Source organism: Sinohyriopsis cumingii, chromosome 3 (assembly GCF_028554795.1).
Source record: "Sinohyriopsis cumingii isolate HCF-2022 chromosome 3, ASM2855479v2, whole genome shotgun sequence".
In the NCBI taxonomy this organism is placed as follows: Eukaryota; Metazoa; Mollusca; class Bivalvia; order Unionida; family Unionidae; genus Sinohyriopsis; species Sinohyriopsis cumingii.
Window position 1 is genome coordinate 64851633 of NC_142963.1, and position 20167 is coordinate 64871799.

General features: G+C 34.6%; 1 protein-coding gene across 1 annotated transcript in view; it reads right to left on the reverse strand.

The window, feature by feature from the left end:
- LOC149803001 (uncharacterized) overlaps window positions 1-20167 on the reverse strand; it is a 326500-nt gene that overhangs the window by 201059 nt on the left and 105274 nt on the right. Inside the window, exons 17-18 of the mRNA XM_089953863.1 lie at window positions 14089-14226; window positions 429-569 (exon numbers count right to left, since the gene is read on the reverse strand). Coding sequence (XP_089809989.1) covers window positions 429-569; window positions 14089-14226 — 279 coding nt within the window. The remainder of the gene's footprint in view (window positions 1-428; window positions 570-14088; window positions 14227-20167) is intronic.

The window sequence follows — 20167 nt, forward strand, 5'->3', positions numbered from 1 at the left end:
AAATAAGTTTATTTAAAACTAACACATTTAGTTAAAGAACTAATCTATCCTATGGCACTTATGAAAAGGAACATATTTATAAATAAATATAGACACACATATATGTATAAGCATGCATATATGACAATATATTCACTTTCTTTCCTTTCTACTCTGTTAATATACATGAAATATGCATATAATACCAAACTGATGGATAGTAATGAAGCAAGTTATTTGACTGATGAATGAAATGTCCTCAATTTAAATCTTGGTCTATTACTGTGCCTTCCTTGTGTCAAGCTCATTTGCATTAACCATCTCTCTCTCTCTCTATATATATATATATTTTTTTTTCAGGTAATGTAGCTAATTTAGGCTAAAAGAAAAGAATGCAGTCTGTTGACATTTGTAAAATGAAATTGTTGCTCACTTTAGAAGCCATTTACCTTGATTGCATAGTATTCCATGGTATCCAGGTATACACTGGCCAGCTGGACAGCTACCATTTTCTCTGTGACATGAGATGCCATTCTTACAATATCCACATTTAAACTTGCACACATCACCATAAAATCCTTCTGGACAGACTGTAAGAAAAAAAAGACACCCCAAAAGGGCCTGATATCACTCACCTGCCATACGCTTTTCTATAAGGCAAATGTTGTAATTAGGCAGGTACTATATGTTGATACATGTGAGGATAATTTCCAGCTATTTGGTAGAATTTAGCAGCATCTGATATTTTAAATGAGTTTCTACCTTCAGTAACTTCAGCTGGAGTATATGGTGCACTGGCATCATCTGTATGAATGTGAAAGGTACTCATGCTAGGACTCATTTGTTCATTTGTTCTAAAAGTAAAGTGAAGTAAAGTAAAGTAAAAAGTTAAGTGAAGTGAAGTGAAGTGAAGTAAAGTAAAGTAAAGTAAAGTAAAGGTAAAAGTATATATATATATATATGTATATATATGTATGTATGTATGTGTGTATGCATGCATGTATGCATGTATGTTATGTATGTATGTATGTAGGTAGGTAGGTTGGTATGTATGTATGTATGTATGTGTGTATGCATGCATGCATGCATGGATGGATGTATGTATGTATGTAGAGAGAGAGAGAGAGAGAGAGAGAGAGAGAGGGAGAGAGAGAGAGAAATACACTGGTAACAAGGAGTCATCTCTGCTGAGAGAAGTTTCATTTCTAGGTTTTTAACCTTGTTGCTATGAAAATCACAACAATGCTGTGGGAGTAAATCTGATAAAAACTATGAGCATGTTCTAAGACATCTTCACAACACTTTTAATCAAAATTTGCTAGGCTGCTTTGAGGAAGATTAGAAATAGTTTTTTCATATGTTTGCTATGGAAATCAGACTGTTGCTATGGTATCACATAGGACATAATTTTGATTGAACATATCCCAAAAATTATTCCTGCAAAGTCTGATTGAAACTGACAAATGTTCTAGAGCATAAGTTGAAAACAGATTTTCCAACATAATTTTGATAAAACATGTCTGGAGAAACATTTCTACAGGCTTGATCAAAAATGGTAAAGCTGTTTTCTGGTTTTGGTTTGGTATTTTATGGCATACCAACACAAGAAGGTTCTTGAGTGCTGATGCAATCTGAGTCAAGTGCCTTTCCCCCTCGATACACAATGTTAGCCAAACTGTTCAGTCATTCTGGAGAAACAAAATGCATATGGAAAATCAACTTTCGTCTTTTCCACTTCACTGAAGAAGAAGAAGAAGTTGAAATAGGGTTTCCAAATGGTTGTTGATTAAGTCACAGCTAACCCAGACACAATTTTGAAAATGGCAAAGTGGCTTTATAGTCAGGCAAGCTAAAAAGTAAATAGGGTCAGCTACATATGAACATTCTTTAAATGGTATAAAATAAATGAAAACAGTAAAACATAAAATCCTTAAAAAACAAAGCTATAGTCTGGATAAGCAGAAGTCATTGAATCAAGTTTTCTCTTATTTTGACCTAAACCCTAAAGCAAAGGGCATGGCAATTATAAATGACGTACCATCTGGTCAAGATACTGAATTTGGCCAAGTTTTATGAAAATCTCTCCAAACATAACAAAGTTATGGGCCAGCCAAGCAGATGTTAATGAACATACCAACAACGCCACAATATAATGCACCTAACTTAAAACATACACAGCATTTCTGCTAGGATTGTACTACTACTGGTACACTGCACTGGCAAGGATGGAAAAAGTGGTACAAGACCTACTTTTACTGGTACAAATGCTAATCAATCAATCTCATCAATACATGGTTTAACACTTGCATAGGGTGGTGAAAATTATGTTGCAAACAATACTTTAGAGTAAGACAATGAAATGAATGAGTTTCTAACCTTAGGAGCTGCATTTGTATAGGACAGTGTTACAAGTCAATACCATGACACTATAGTTAGTTCCACAAAGCATCGCAAATTTTATCATATCTGTAACTCAGTAAATTATCAGGTCAGCATAAATAAATGTAGCTAAAAGTACCAAATTCATTTCAAAATGAACTACTTAAAACAAATTATGTACTTTAAGGTACATTTTATGACAATGACTTGAAAGTTTACAGAGTTGCAGATAGGATAAAATTTGTGATGCTGTGTGGAACAAACTACATATTTGTGTAATCCCATTCCAATATAATCACTCACCAACTTAATCCACACAATTAACAACTTTGGTTTAGATTTCACTTATAAAGTAAATACTTATAGTGCTTTCCAGGCATCACTTAAAGTGTTTAGTTTTTAATCCTTTCAACTTCAGCATGGCTAGATCACATAACTCAAAGTCATTTATAAAACAGATACTGGCAAAATCCAAACCAAGCCAGTCCCCAAGCAAACAAACACATGATTATTAATTTGATTTGAACAAGAATAAATAAAAGCACCAAAGGTAACAAAAAGATTAAACACCATAACAATGAAGTATCTCAATATTGAAACATTTATTTCACAACTCAGAGAATATCAGTGACGGTTTTCAAGTCCCAGTGTAACTGATTTAGTCTTGACGCTGATGCATTGAGTTGAAATATGTAATTACCTGTTCAAATGGGAACTCCTTGTTTCTTAATTTCTTTGCAGTTGTTCTTGATTTATCCATGCTTGAATTTGAAATATGTGCCATAGATGGCAAAAATGCCTTTGACAAGTAATCCTTTAAAATTGGAATCTTATGTTTGTCTTCATCTGCAGCACTTGTACTGACAACTGACATAGATTTACCATTAGTACAATGTACTTTTAAATTATTTTTTTTTTAAACCACTGTGCCATGATTACAGATTATTCAATGCAAACAGAATGAAGCAGAAAGTGATTGCTTGGATTAACATCTATGAAACAGAAAGAAGTGCTTTAAATTGTATTGTTTCATCTTAAATCAAATATTGAACTCTTGCAATACATCAAAGAGACAAGCCAACTCTTCTTATGGTGCTGTGTTGTTGCCAACAATCACTAATCAAAGTCAGCATGGATATGGAACTACAACTGTATGAAAAGAATAAGCTGGATTCTTTCAGGCTTTGATGCTGAGAGAGTTAACATCCAAGAGTTAAAACACATTTTACGATTTGTTGGTACATGAATACTGACAGCCTCATTATTTTCTGGTATGGGGGCAAACTTTATCAATAAAAACTGGCATATACCAGTGTAATGGAACCTGATACACAGAAAACTTTATTTTGGGAAGAAATGGAGATTTAAGTGTTAACTTTCTAAACGTACATACCACATTTACCTGTACAATGTCCGCATAATAGCAAAAAGATGTATGGCTGCAAAATGTACCTGCAGATCAGTATCTACACTTTTATTCAAATTATAATTTTAAGGGAATAACAAAATAAATTAGTCTCATAGTGTCAAACAGAAAGAGTACTAGTTGAAAAGTCTGAAATTATGAAGCACACTTGCTTTTTCTTTACCCAAATCAATGATGAGCTATTTGCTAATCTAAGGATAATTATGATCATCAAGGCGGCATAAGCTAGTAAATAAACAAATAAATACAATTGAGAAAATAGCTTAACGTAATTTAAATTGTTCCAGTTCTTAACAACCTTTTGCACAATTTTCATAAAATAAGTCAAAGTTCATTTACTATCTCTTCTTTTTCCTTTTAATCACACCTTAAATGTATTATTGAGTATCTTATGTTGTGGAAATGGAAGTGCCCTTTTCAAAGGATACTATAACCCTTTGATTATGAACCCAACACTCCACCTAATGAGCTACCATTGCTCCCTTTGCCCAATTTGTATTATTTCATATTTAGAACAATACCTGTGATTGTGTGAAAATCACTGTCAGTTTAGTATGTTGTTTCAAGAAAAGCACAAATAGCTATTTATTTCGTCAACATTTTTAGTAACAAATTCACCACGTTAAATGACAATTTAGATTTGAGAGACAGAGAGAGAGTCATTTAATTCTTTACTTACTCTCTTTCTTTGATGATGATGAATATCCTGAAATGCTTTGAGGTCATTGTCCAATGTCAAACATAATGCTATGCATAAATCCCTAATGTGTTTTTTTAAACAGCGTCACTTGCACTTCTTCATCTTGATCACAAAAAGTAGTAGTAGTTACATGTAAGTATGCAGAATAAAGTATTAAGTTGATTCTGTTTCCTTTCTATACAATAGGCACTGCTTCGAACATCATGCATCAATTTATCTAACTTGGAAAACACATAATGATTAGATGAATTAGATACAATTTAACTCAAAGCAGCAAGAAAGGCCTATATTAAAAAAGAAAATGCAAAGAATTGCTTTATTTTTGCACAAATTTTCAACTATTAATAATGATTCAAACACTAATAGTGGCATACTGTCTCAATAATAGCACATATTTGCCTAAATGTGTAATGTATTAAATTTCTTCCATAAATGGGCCTGCTGTAAACTTTATCAAGGATCTGGCCAATGGGAAGGTTTTCTGCACTGAGGTTGTTGATTTCTGGACTGTTTGGGAAGGGTGTCATTAATTTAAGTGAGGCCATTGGCCTGAAAAACTAATTATATAGCCAAGTAACTAATGGCAGAAAGTTTTGACTTTCCTACAAGAAACCTAATTATGGCAATGATTTCAAAGTAAAGAATAAAACAGGCATTTAACTCAATGACATAAAAATCTATCCTTTCTAGTACTCTCTCCTGTATTGTCATTGGAAGTGATTTAGACAAACAATTTCTGAGAGAGAAAAACAAAACAACAACATTACTTGAATGTACTTGTAAATGTACCTCCAACAAGCTTACATTCAGAAATGCATCTAAGTGAAAACATTACATCAGATGTATTTGCAGTCTTCTGCTGACAAAACTTTTGTTTCTATGGTCAGTATTTATTTTTATTATGGCAAACATTTGCAAACTAATTTGTGTCTACTTTCCTCTAATTGATTAAAATTATTGTCCAATTATGATACACAAACAATTTTGTGCAGTAATCAAAGTTAAGATACTGCAGCTTTTGGATAATTAAACTTACTTAGCACTAGATGACAAGGATTATTCTAATGTACTGTCAGAATCCATATATACATATATTTTATATAAAAAAATCAACAGTATAAACTTTTATTTCTTTCAACCTGCTTCAAGCATACATGTTTATGAAGGTCATATCAAAAGAGATAACATCAATCATGAATGAATTTTGTTTTGTACAATTTTATAAACAAAATTACACACAAAACTTTTTCTTTCCAAAGTGCTGTTTAAATACTGTTGTCAAAAATTATTGTCAAAATACATGTGAGATAATGAATTTGGCAGCAATGCACAAAGATCACAAGTTGCTTCTCTCTCTCCTCCTCTTATTAACTTTCTGAAATATTTTGTGATTTCAGTTGACACTGATAATAATTTGCAATTCCAGGCTGACCAAATGTATGGATCTTTCCACCAAATACAGAGCTTTCTTATGAATGCTGTTACATTCATGGATAATCCAAATTTGCTGACTTTTCTTTGATCAAAATAACATTGCTAAACATGACATTTGTTTCAAAATCCTGCATCTAGACTTTTGTTTTTCTACTTCTAACTGAAAATGAAGAGAGAGAGTTTACTGATAAATTACAAAGAACCATTTGTGATATTGAATTTTTGTTCAGTCTGGATTGTCTTCCAAAATTTTTTAGTGATAACTTCTTGCATTTCCTTGAGAAGTCCAAGATTTTCTCAGGTGGTATATTTGTCCTTGTACAATTTCTTTGAAACAGTTCACTTCAAAATACTTCTGTGTCTCACTGGGTAGAAATCGACGCACAGGACCAAATGTGATCCTTTGTCAGCATATACATTCTAGTCAAGGTTCACCATTTAGAAGGCATGCATGAAGCAGGCATCTGTGTCTGATATACAATCAACACAATACCACCTCATCTCTCTGACTTATTCTGTAAGAGAGATACCATTCTCTAACAGTGGTTGTGATGTTCCTAATTTTATCTGTGAACTTTTTCACTCCACATAACCTGCTAAATATCATGCTGATTTAAACAATATTTAAAGTCAAGATATGTAATTTTTTATTTGGAGATGGGTGACTGCATGGCAGCTTTGGCTGTTATACCTGCCCTTACTCTTCATACCAATGTGATTAGGCAGCCAACTGTACAGAATACTTTTCTCAAATCGTTTCTGTAATATCTGAGATCTTAATAAGTTGTCAGATTTAATATTCTGCAAGGATTTCACCATGGAAAGGGAATCCAAAAAGACAAAATTTGTTTTTATGAGCGGTTTCAACATAGCTCATAGTTCTGAATATGGCTGTAATTTCTGTATTAAAAAATTTAGGTTTTATCTGATGACTTGAGATGGTAGGGAGTTCCAATGGAAGCTCCAACTTTATCTCCATCTTTTAAACCACTGGATACATGGACAAAAAGCTGCAATAAGAGGCTCTGATTTCATTAAATTTACTCTGAGAAATGAGAGTATTTGTTGAGGAGTTTTTTAATTCACAAGAGTAAAATATTTTGTATGGTTTGACAACCAGAATGTTGTGGTTTGGGAATAATGAATTTTCCAATATTTGCAACACTAAGGATGAAATTTTATGCCAAAAGGTGGAATGAAGTTTTGTTTATGAACATACAAGGTTCTATATTTGGGCCTAACACTAGGCAGGGCTAGATGGATTAAAAGATAGTTTTGTAGCATATTTGAGTGATTTCATTCCTCTGACATTAAGTGATAGTTTATCTGCCTCAACATAGGCTGTCTGAAGGGGACATTCTAAATGTATCCAGCCAGATTCTAACTCCCAGACTTATATATTAGTTCCAGCATCTGCATACAATACACAACACAGACGTATTCAAGTTCTGATCTTACTAATGACCTGTATAATCAGAGCAAGACTGTTCAATCTGCTCCAGAATCCATGTTTGCTATGACTCATTAAATTCAGGACTTTTTTTTTACATTTATCTATCTAATATGTGGAAAAGTTAATTTACAAAAAAAATAAGCCCTATAAATTTGCCCTCTACAAAACTGATAAGACAACTCCTGTACAAATTTTTTTGGCAGATTCCATCTGGATTTCAGGTGGATTCAGGGTGTAATCTGCTTAAAACCCCAAAATTTCAGATGAACTTTAGGTGGACTGGGAATAGAGTTAAGATGACAGATTGAATCCTTCTAATAGTTAAGCATACTATTTCTCATATTCCTGTTTAAGGACAACTGTTAGAAAAGTTCAAATTGTCCAATTCATTTTAAACTGTAAGTTTGGTGCAAGGTGAATTTTAGACATGATCTGATGTTTACTCTGAGAAATAAATTTTTTACTTACGATTAAAACATGCTCTACAAAGATCATTCAGGAACAAATTTAAACAACCACAACGTAAAGAGCCTCTTACGCGAGTGTATATGATTTGTTTACAAATCAAAAGTGCTGGCGTCTGCATCATTGTTTGTTTACAACAAAAAGTAGTTCCTTTATTGACGTGAATGTTGCATGTGTATTGTTGCGCGCGTTCAGTATCGGGGAATACTGAACAATTCTGACAATGTAAAGTTAACGGGGAAAAAAATGAGCATATAATAATATTGTATATATTATCAAAATATTCTAGCTGTGTTAGAATTCAGAGTAATTATATCATGATAAATGTTTGTCACTCTGCTTATGGAATGAGGACTCATTCAAGTGATCACAACAGCATCGTAGTTTGTACATTGAAAAGTTGAATCTGCAGTACAGCTCTCATATCTCTTGAATGCCATATAATTATAAAAGCTGTAAAGTTTTGATTCATGTACACTTAAGTATTATCCTGCTTAATTCATATCCATATTCAAAATGTCTGTGAAAAATTAATGAAACTTCAGTAAAAATTATTGTGAGTATTTATCATTGATTCCAAATAATTCCTTAAAGCATCATGTTGTTTAATAGAAAGCAGAAGCAGAATTTTTATAGGATGATTTTCATGTGGACATTTTTTAGGCAGAATATTCAGGCAGCTTCTTTTTTTGGTGGAAACCTCAGGTGAATTTCTATTTCAAGTGGAAATCACAGGCTGGATTTTATTTCAGGTGGATTTTTATTTCACATGGATTTTTATTTTAGACCAAAATCACAGATTTTTTTGTTCAAGCGGAATCTTAGGACAACTGATTTGCATATTTTGCTTAAAATTCTGCCAGAATCTCACGTAAAGTCTGCTTGAAATTTACCCAAGCTTCTTTAAAATGAACAGTTTATGGTTTAGGCAGAAAATGCTTGCAAAACTCATTTGAAAATTTTGTACAGGTTGTCAAGATAAAACTTTGGGTCATCATTAATATGATGTAAATGGCAGAAAGGCATAGTTTTTTTATTTTTAAAAGTTTTAACCTGTCTTCTTCCGTACTTTGGCTCTGTTTATTTGTAATTTGTAGTTTATGTTCAGTGGTATGCATACTTTTTGAACTATATCAGATCAAAAAGTCATCATATATATATATATAATGAGCAGTCAGTTCCTGAATTAAGACATTTTATTATGTTGTTAATACTGATGCTGAATTCTGACAACATACTACCCTGAATTAAATCCATCTTCTATGGATAGCTTTCAGAAAGGGTGCTGCCTTAGATGAATACTGAATAGGTCATTCATTATGCCATACTTCCATGCAGTGTTGTAAGCTTCCACTGAGTAAAAATTGATAAATTAAACAAGACTAACCAAGTTGAAGTTTGATTGTAATTTCATGAACCCCATAAGTGCCTTAGTGATCACATGATACCATTTGGCAAACAGGTAAATTCATATATATTCCCAAACCACTGAAGATGCAAATATTTCCTATGTATCTGAGCCACAGGAACAGAATAGTATGCATCCTTCAAATCAACAGATGCAAAGAAACAATTTTTTCTCATGGCATTAACAGCTGTTTTCAAAGTTTCCATTTTAAAATGTATCTTCTCAACATTTGTATTGAATTGTTTTAAATTCAAAATAAGTCTCACAGACCCATCTTTTTTAGGTCTAAAGAATGTTTGAAAAATATTGTCCAGGTTTTGAATTAACTTTACGAATAATACCTTTTGCAAGAAAATTATTAATTTCAGCATTTATCTGTTTCTCTTCAGTTATTGAGACTTTAAGTTGGTTAGGTATACATGTTTGCACAGGTTGCTGTTCAAACTCTATTTCATAGCCTTTCACAGTATTCAGAATCCAAGGATCTGAAGTAATATTCTGCCATGCATCAAACCATGCTGACATTTTCCCAGCAACAAAATTGTCAGGTGTATTGATCATACAAGAAACATATGTACTTACATGAGGCTGCATACAAATAGCCTGGGAAGATCTTACTGATCCTTCCAATGTTTGAGAAATCCAGTTCCTTGTTTCTGGACTTTTTTGAAACCCTGCCTCCAGCGATGATTTTGCTGCCCCTGATACTTTCAGTTCCGGAGGTGTCCGGTCCCTGAATAAGAACGTCCTAAAAAAGGCACATTGCTTTTAAAATTTGACGCCACCTGACGTTTTGCTGCTTCCTGTTGCTTTTTTCCCAGCAGCTGAGTTCCAGCCTTCTGGGATTCATTTAGTTTAGTTACCTGCCCATTTAGGTTATCTCCAAAAAGCCAGTCTGTGATGGGATTCGACGCAGCACAGATGGGCTGATACATGTTGGTTAGCTCAAGTTTTATTAAGTCACGATGCTTAAAATTGAAGTCGTTGAACAAAAACGATGACATTTTAAAAGTATCCATGACAAGGTCCCTAACTGAATCTAATGGCAATTCTCGAAGATTGTTTCTATGCTTTTTGAACAATTCCAATGCCTTTAAGGTAGTGACCAAAATTTGCCCTAACTGAGTTTGCAACTTTTGCAGTAGTATATCCACACTCTTGGCCTGTTTTGACATTGCATTCCAGACCTCAATATTGACTCTTGGCACCTTTAAATTGTCACAATTGCCTGGTCTGGGATACTTCTCCTGTAAGGGTTTTAGCTTGTCGGAGGTTAACACAGAACGTAGTCCTTTATTGAGGACTTCCGCTAATTTGTCATCCACATTTGGACCAGCTTTTTGATGTTCCAGGACAAAACTTTCCAAGTCCTCAAACAAATCATCATCATCATTTACACTGACCTCAGCAGAATCTGCATCTGGCATAATTAAACCTGCAACATCCACATCCGAGTCGATGTCCCCTTTATCGTGCAGAGTGTCCAGATCCTTTTCAAACTGCCCTAGGTGTGCCAATCCTGCAGAAACCGCAGTTGATGTGTTTGGCATTTGGGTTTTATTAGAATCACTCGCCAAGATCTCTTCCATTTTTGTCATGCGTGCATGCATTTTGGACACAACATCCGTGTTTTTTGTCCACAACTGACATTGCATGGCCAATTCTTTATCCAGGGTAGTCATATTGATTGTTTGGGCGGAAATCACGTGACTTGCGCCAATATCAGACAATGACGTCATGTCTTCTTGTTGTAATGGCCGACTTAATGTAGCTTTTCCCAGCTGCCCAACATGTGTCCCACTAGACCTCATACCTACGGTGGCAGTTGCTGATGGCAAATGCATTCGTTTCCCCATCAGACCCGTACCGGAAACCATACTTACATCATCTGTGACGTTTCCTTTGCATTTACGACAATTTCTGAGTATTTCACTCATTAAGCCTGTCCCCTCAGGGAACTGCCTTGGGTGGTCCACACCCTCCATTTCCTTGATACTGAAGTTCAGTGAAAACTCGCAAAAGTTGGGAAACTATCTGCAACACTTTGCTTCTGCAAAGGTGCAACCCAGTTTGCGGAAATTAGTACTTCGGAATGCACAAACCTGATGACTGCCAAACTTTTCTCCCGAAATTGTATATTACGCTGTTAATTTTTGGTGTTTTCTTCTTTAATTTGCTCCCAAACTGTACATTTCATGCAACCGTTGTTCTCTGACCAACCACATGACCAGCGACATCTCATCTCATGGGATCACGAGGCACTTATGGGGGAAGTGAAACTGATATTAACTACAAGTCTGACACCATGGTCTATAATGTTTCTCTTGTGTCTGAATCCACACTGAATGTCCTATAGTGGTTTGTTGGATTCAAGACACCTAGTCTATTATTTATCATCCATTCCCTGGTTTTGCAAATACCACCTGTTAATAATATTGGCTGATAGCTGAAAGTTTCAGATTGGTCCTTGCCAGGTTTCAGTACATATGTGAAGTGTAGAATTTTGAAGTACAGAAAATTTCAAGTTGAATGCATTTAGCAATTAAAGTTATTACAGTTAAGCCAGGAAAGTCTTTGTGAAGGGTCACTCTGTTCTTTCGTTGTTCATCTCCCCCCATGTCAGTGTAAACTTCAAAGGAATAATATTTCCGAACCAGTGAAACTGACCGCGGCATCTTAAACAATCTTTAGAAGTAAATATTTGAGCTACCAACCCTAACCGCTTGGTATGAACCTATGTCCACTTATCATATTTTCAAAGGGAAAATTGTCACACACTGTCGTACACAGATTCTGAGCTGTCTAAATCTGATGAAAGAAATTATTTCTTTGGGAAAGATTAGGGACCCTCGCCTACGATTGGGTAGAATAAATTAGGGTGTACACTTTATAGCAATCTGACTTTAAAGTTACGACCATAGTGTAAATTCTTTAGTCTGGAAATTTCCTAGGAGGGGAAACTTTGTCCTGACTCCGTGGAAGCCTAAAGATTAGTTTTTTCCTCATGAAACAAGAAAGGCATGTTTAGCGCTAGGACATGGAAGTCCTGAAGAAAAGCAGCGACGAGGAACAGCTTTTATAGAGAAGGACAAGACAGTCCGAAGATTCGAGTACGGAAAAGAAAGAAAGAAGGACGAGGTCAGAGTAAAAGGGACCAGGAAGTCCATGAAGGGGCAGTACCTAGAGTTTGGAAGGATGGACTAGGAGACATTGATATACGGTCAAAGTGAATGAAGGTGATGCAATCAATCGTGGATATTGCGATCTTTCACCTCTTGCTATGATGATGTGATAAATCCAAATTGGACACACCTGTTAAATTCTACATATATAACCTAACTTGAATTTGAATTACCATTTTAATTTGTTCTTATTAAATTTGTTATTTTCTTGTCAAAAAGGGCTCGTATTGTTTATTTCTTCCCTGGAGTATTCTCGATCAGTTCTCTGTTGAAATTCCATTCTTCTTTCACTCCCTCCATGCTATAATATCAAGGGAGGTCATCCTCTGGATAACGCAGCCAAACCCAATTAACCACCCCTCTTTAAAAGAGGGTGACATTACAATACATCACCATAGTTTCCCATTTGTTACTGTAATTATTTCACTGTTTATTTATAGTTGTGTCCTGTATTTCAAACCCTGATAGTGCTTATCATCTCGTACTGCTGAAATTTCATGGGTTTCATCAAAAGAGTCTTGTAACTCTCTGAGAGTGACAAGTTTATTATAATTTTCATCATTAGCAGATTTGAAAATTATAGGAAACTTTTCTCTCCAGTTTTTGACACAGGAAGTTTGAGAACAATTCTCTTGAGAGGAGTTCTTTTCAAGTGTTTTGGCCACTGTGTTTGACATTTCTGGTTATAAAGTTACCTTTTTATCATATTTCTTTAACACATTAACCCCTGGAGGTTTTTGCTTTCGCCTAAAATTCAAGGAGGAAACATATTTTGAAACCTATTTCTGAATATATTCTAAGACATCAACTTCCAGGTGATTTTCCAATAACTTAATGCCTAGTTGTGTTAGAAACATTGTTTTTCATTGGCTATTTGGCGCGCACATGAGCAGAAGGGTAAAAGTTGGAGTTCTTTTTTCTTCTTTTGTTTTTCTTCTTTTTTTAATTTTTGTATCGACTACTCTTTATTCCAAATGCCCATCTTATTCTACTTTTTGCAAAGGTTCATCTGTCTGTTTGCAGTTCATACCAGTCTGCCTTAGATCTGAGACCAAAAAGTCTAAAATCTGGACACAAAATCGGATTCTCACCATGGGCAAATTTTGGGTGGAAAAAAATGGGGTCCAAAAGATGAGGTTTTTCCCTCCATATTTTGTAGTTCGACCAGATTATCTGGTATAATTGTAGAGCTACATCTGTCTAACTTTCTATAATACCACCCATTTTAGTGTATCATGCATGACCTTGATGCTACATTTCTCGGCAGTAGGCTACTACCTCCTGCCACATTAACTCATCGCCAGGGGTTAATGTGCTAAATGATCGATACTTTTTCATACCATATTACACACCAATTAAATAAAGAACCAAGAAACTATTCTTTCTCTCAATCACTTTTACATGCATACATCTACTACTGAAAAGACATATAACAATTTGCATTTACAACTGATGGTCTTTGTCTCTATTCTTTATCCTTCTGGGAAGAGTTATTACAGGTATACAAAATTCTGCAGGACTGTCTTCATGGCATGGGTTCTTAATTGCAAACAAAATGGGTGTTGTAGTATTTTTCTGTATGTGATTTTTACAAAACTCTAGCAGTGGATAGGAGTAGATGCTCTTAAATGAGTTATCTTGTTATGGGAGGTTACACTGTACCTGCATCACAGAGTTTTGACACATATCCAGGGTCACAAAGGGTCTGAGGACAGATGCCTTCCACCTTGTCACACTGAGCTTTGTTTTTACAATGGCCACAGGGGAATCTGCAGTCCAAACCATAGCTGCCAACACATTCTGTAAAACATGGAAATATAATCTCTGAAGTTTAAAGTTCCGAGTCCATAACTTTTCACCATTAGTATTTATGGAATTAATCTTTCTTATATCTGCTCAAGAACACCCAAATTAGGCACTGGCTTGTTCTTGCCATTATCATCAATTTAGTCAATTGTAAGGTACAGAAATAAGATACTGTTATGCCAAGTATAATGCATTATCAAGTCCAAATCTGTCCAAAAATTAAGCCTCAAATATGTTATATTTTTTTCTTTCCTTCTGTTTGGTTACCTGAATTACCGGTAAACAAAATGTAATTAAGTAAGGTACATGCCATAGTTTTTGGTGAGAACTGTAAGCCTTAATAACTTTCAATACATTTGAAACAAATAATATACTATTAAGGGGTAAAGTTGTTACTCAAACAAGACTTGTTTTATATACATCTATAATGTGTGCTTATTTATTTGTCCATGACTGAGGTGTGTGGATCAAGGTTTTGCATACCTGACTTTTGACACAAGATGCTTACTAAAATCTGAGTTCAAGACCTAAACTTGTCTAATGCAATTAATGTGGAGGAAACTCAGGACCCCAGTTTATGATAGGTGCCATGCAACCCATAACCAGACTTGCACCTCCATGTAGTGCTCAGGAATGTTAGGTAATCTCCAGGCCCATGTAGAAAGGTTAGAACAGGAACTCTCTGCACTAAAATCACATAACCATAATCAGATATCTTCTCATAGGATCATCAAAAATCAAAGTAGTAAGAACAAGAGGATTATATAAAACTGATGGAAAAATAATAATAATACTAATAATAATGAGGACTTTGTACAGCGCCTAATCTTTAGAAGCTCTAAGCACTTTACAACATTAGATAACACCTATAACATTTAAAAAACCCATATATAATGATATTATTACAAAAAACAAACACCATGAAATTAAAAAACATAAAAAACATGCTGAAAATATTTAAGGTAGGGAACATTATTAGGTCTTTAAGTTTGTTCTTGCAGTAGAAATAAGTGAGCTTTAAGAGAGCGGTCTTGAATGTGATCACTGTGTCTTTGTGTCTAAGTTCAGTGGGCAATTCATTCCATATTGCTGGGCCCTGGTATGCAAAAGAACGTTGTCCATATGACTTCATTTTCATAGTGGGAATAATGAGTATACAATTGTCAGAAGAGGAGCGTAAGCATCTTGCTGGTGTGTACACATGGGTAAGGTCGGATAGGTATGTTGGACTGGAGTCTGACAGTGAAACGTAGCACAGAGAACAAATTTTGTGTTTGATTCTTGATCAAATGGATAGTCAGTGTAGGGTACAGAGCAGCGGGGAGGTGTGCTCTGATCGTGGGACTCTAAGTATGATCCGAGCAGCTGTGTTTTTAACCTTTTGAAGTTTCTGAAGTAGATATTGAGATGAACCAGACAGAATTGAGTTACAAAACCCCAGAGGTGGAACTATTAATACTACTGCAGAAAAAATATTGGAAATGGATATCTCACCATATCATACTGTAAACCTTCTCATTGGTGACAATAATTACAGTAATGGCCAATCTTTAAAGGGCACTGAGGATGATTATAAGTATTTCATAATCAATTTAACTATTGCTATCTCATCTGTCCCCAAAATATGGAAAACAGGAAAAGTAACTCCTACTCACAAATCTGGTTCTAAGCATGATGCTGATAGCTACCCGCCAATCTCAATACTACCAAACTTGCCAAAATTGATTGAAAAACATGTCCATGACTCAATCATGTCATATTTAACCAAACACTTGCTATTACACCCTAATCAATCAGGCTTTAGACAGAAACTTTCATGTGAGACTGCCTTGATCTCCCTAACTGATAAATGGCTTCAAGCACTAGACCAAAGTAGAATAATAGGCTCTGTATTTGCAGATCTCAGGAAAGCTTTTGACATGGTGGATCATAAAATCTTTCTGAAGAAACTGAAAATTTACCAATGTGATGAAAGCACAGTTAGATGGTTTAACTTCATACTTAAGTGAGAGAACACAACGTTTATATAACATTCTGTCTGAACCTGGAACAATTAGATATTGAAAATGACAAGGCTCAATTCTAGGTCCATTACTACTTATTTGATTTAATAATAATAATACTAATACTACTACTACTACTATTAATAATAATGACTTTATTTAGAGAAGGTACTGACTCAGTTACAGAACTAATCTACCTTGAGGCCTTCTATCTGTTATGTGCAATATATACAGTATATACAACATGATGTGCAGAGTCTGGCTTGACATTAAATAGTTAAGTAATTTTAAAATTCAAAGTATCAAGCCTGGAACACATGTACATTCATCAGTGAAAACATAAACATATATAAAACATAAAATATCATATTGCATTGAAAAATTCAGCTATGAAAATGATGCAAAATTACAGATATGACCTACCACTTTTACTAAGGGACTCAATATCATCTACAGATCTCTATGCAGATGTAACATGAACAGTCACATACAGTGGGACCCTGCTATAATGCGCTCCGTTATAACGCGAATTCGGATATAACGCGGTTGTGGCGTGGCTCCCGAAATTTTATATACATGTATTTTTCTTGTGCAAAAAAAAAAAAAATCTTAAAAAGTACGAAAAAAACCCGTAAAAAGTTGCTTATCATTTTGGGATAGAGATCGCGTATGAATAAAAAAAATGCAAGACGATCGTGGCTTGGCTCCTGAAATTTTATATGTACTTTTCTCGTACACGAAAAAGTATTTTTCTCCTACATGAAAAAGTACTTTTTCTTTCTTCTTAAAAGTAAGAAGAAAAAAAACGCATACAAAGTTTATTCTGGGATCGCGTAGGTCTTCGCCAATGTCGCAAACTTGGATTGTTTTTCCTTATTGGCTGCAAAACATACCATGTGGCTTTTTTTTTTTGTTAATATATTTACAAAGATGCATTTGTGTGTGGATGGTAAGTAAAATTCCTCTTCTTTTCACTCAGAATTAAATCCTTCAGAACACTCACGTTTTCTGTAATAATCCATGTCGTCAGAACACCTGCGTCTCTATCTTCCGTTGACCCTTTCTTAATTTTCAGACGCATGCGTAGAAGGCAGCATCACGCTGCTACCACAAGTGTTAAAAAAAAATTTAAACAATTCTTATTGGTTTATTCAGTAGGCATGTAGGGACAGTAACTAGAATAGTCTAAACGACGGCCAATTCCTTTTTAAAATGTATCCAGATAAAACAGTTTGCTAAAATTTCAAGGGAAACAGATTACCTTTGAAGGACCGACTGTTATGAAAACGTACTCAGCAAATGGAAAAAATCCCCATCTCAATCATACAATACAATTATTTGATGTTGCTGCCACAATAAGAAATGGGCATTCGTTTGGTTCTCCAAAGCTATTTTTTAGCGGCGACTTCAAAAGCGCATGCAGCCTTCATAAAAGAAAGCCGACTACAATCTTTCAATAACAGCAAAGAAGTTTTCTTCAAAGGAAGTCAGTACCAAACTTAAATAAAAGTGATGGAATATGATGGATTTTTGCATTTTCCAACATGACTGGAACACTTTAACTGTGCTGTGAAAGTTTCCTTTTTGTAGGGAAAAAGTTTATGCCAACGGCGGCTTAAAATGCAAACTAACTTTTACTGACTTCGAACGTATCTTCAAAGTAAATGTGCTTCATCATTCATTACGTGATTGTGCTATGTTTTTCCACTGAATTCAGACCAATATGACCTGTTACAAAATTAATGAATATTTTAAAGCTGTGTATGCATATTTTCGATGGAATCACTTGTATTGTGGATTCAGTGTATATGATGAGGTTTGCAGGTGAGTACACTACATTGATACTCTGATCATGCTATACATTAGACATTTATATATAAACTATTCACGTATATGTACCAAATCATGGTTCTCTAAATAAAGTATGATGTCTTCTCTCTTTTCACTACAGGTGTATTTCTCATTTAATATGCATTAATTCAAGATAGCAACTGTGCCGACGAAGCACGTATTTTACCACCCGCATGTATTACCCCCCCATTTTTTTTTTTTTTGGGGGGTACATTTTCTTCAGCTAACTGAGTTGGTTGCATATAACACGGTTCGGTTCATAATACGGTCGGATTCTATGGCTCCCAACTACCGTGTTATAGCGGGGTCCCACTGTAGTTGTTTACAAGTTAACAAGTTGCACTTTGTATGCAAATCAGATAGTGCCTGAAATCTGTTGACAGAATTATAATTATTACATTGAAAAATATACACATATTCTAATGCATTTTGATGCTGGATATGTGTTGCATAGGCCTGCAAAACAATTATATCAGCAAGACCGAATCCACTTGCTACTTAAGAATACAGGCCAGTACATAAGACTTATAAAAGAGGTTAGGCATGAGTCAGAAAATTGCTTGTATTGTGGAGAGCATGGTCATATAACACAACAGTGTCTGCATGGAAAACAGATTTATTGCCATGTTTGTAATGAACTAGGACATAAACAAAAGGTAGAAGGGACTGATGTACAGGCCTGTGCAACAAAAATCCAGCAACAAAATGCATTAGACTATGTGTATACTTTTCAATGCAATAATTATAATTCTATTAGCATATTTCAGGTATTGTCTGATTTAAATACAAAGTGCAGCTTGTTAACATGTAAACAACTATGTGATACTGTTCAAATTACTTCTCCCTCTGAGGCTTAAGTGTCTAATATGTCAATTTATTATATGCTCATTTTTTTCTCTGTTAACTTTACATTGTCAGAATCGTGCAAAACCTGATACTGAACTCGCATTCAAATGTACATATTGCATTCACGTGCATAAAGGAACTACTTTCCTTTGTAAACAAACAATGGATGCAGATGCCAGCACTTTTGATTTGTAAACAAATCATGTACACTTGCGTAGCAGGCGCTTTACATTGAGGTTGTTTAAATTTGCATCTGAATGAAGTAAAGCAGATGTTTCATGGACTGCCACACACCAGCTGCTTTGGCAGATTCTGCATTAACTTTTTTGATGCAATGTTTCGGATTTAGGCTAGCTATACAACAGATGCAAGAAAGGGTCCTTACAAATAACATACAAGTGACAAGGCATATACTGTCTTCTTTAGCTGGTGATAAGAATGGCACAAAAATATACTTACAGTTTAACATCCTGAATTTGCTCAAAATATACTTTCTTAGCTCTTTAAATCCGAATTATAGGTTCTCAATCTTGATTACAGTCATTTCAAAATTGTACTGTAATTTCGAATAGTGCAATTACATCCTCCTTACTGCACTCAAAATGAAATAAGCATTAAATTCCAGTGTCTATTTGATAACTGCAACTGAAAGACTTCATATTTTTCCCACATTATGATTTCAAACATTCAATGGCAGAAACAGAAACACATTTCCAGATGTCAATACACTTCTCCCTCGCTTCTTCAATCTGACGTACTTCATGTGGAATTGTCACATATAAATCCAGTCCATAATCATTCAATTTCGTAGAATTGAAGAAAAAAGAATACCAAAAATCTGTTCATTCCAGATCAAATAGAAAAGTTGCTGCAATGCGCATTCATTCACAATATGACTACAAATTTCAATTTTAACTAGACATGCTGTTTTTCTTTCTAAAGTTATGAGGAGTGCACAACTAAGTTCAAATTTATCTGGGCAGAGTTATGTGTGCAGTACTAATGTTGTTGTTGTATAATGATGAATTTGTGCTTGTGTATTTAGTTTGGAGTATGGCATACATTAAGTTTCTTTGTTTCTTGTAGTGTATTTTGTTAATATAAGCATTAGGAAGAATAAAAAATAAACATATAATAAAAGGTTACTACATTTGTATGGGAAAATATGAACTTGTTTGTCAGATGAATATACTGCACTCCCAAGGTCGTACAGTATTTCCATTCGAAACCTCGTT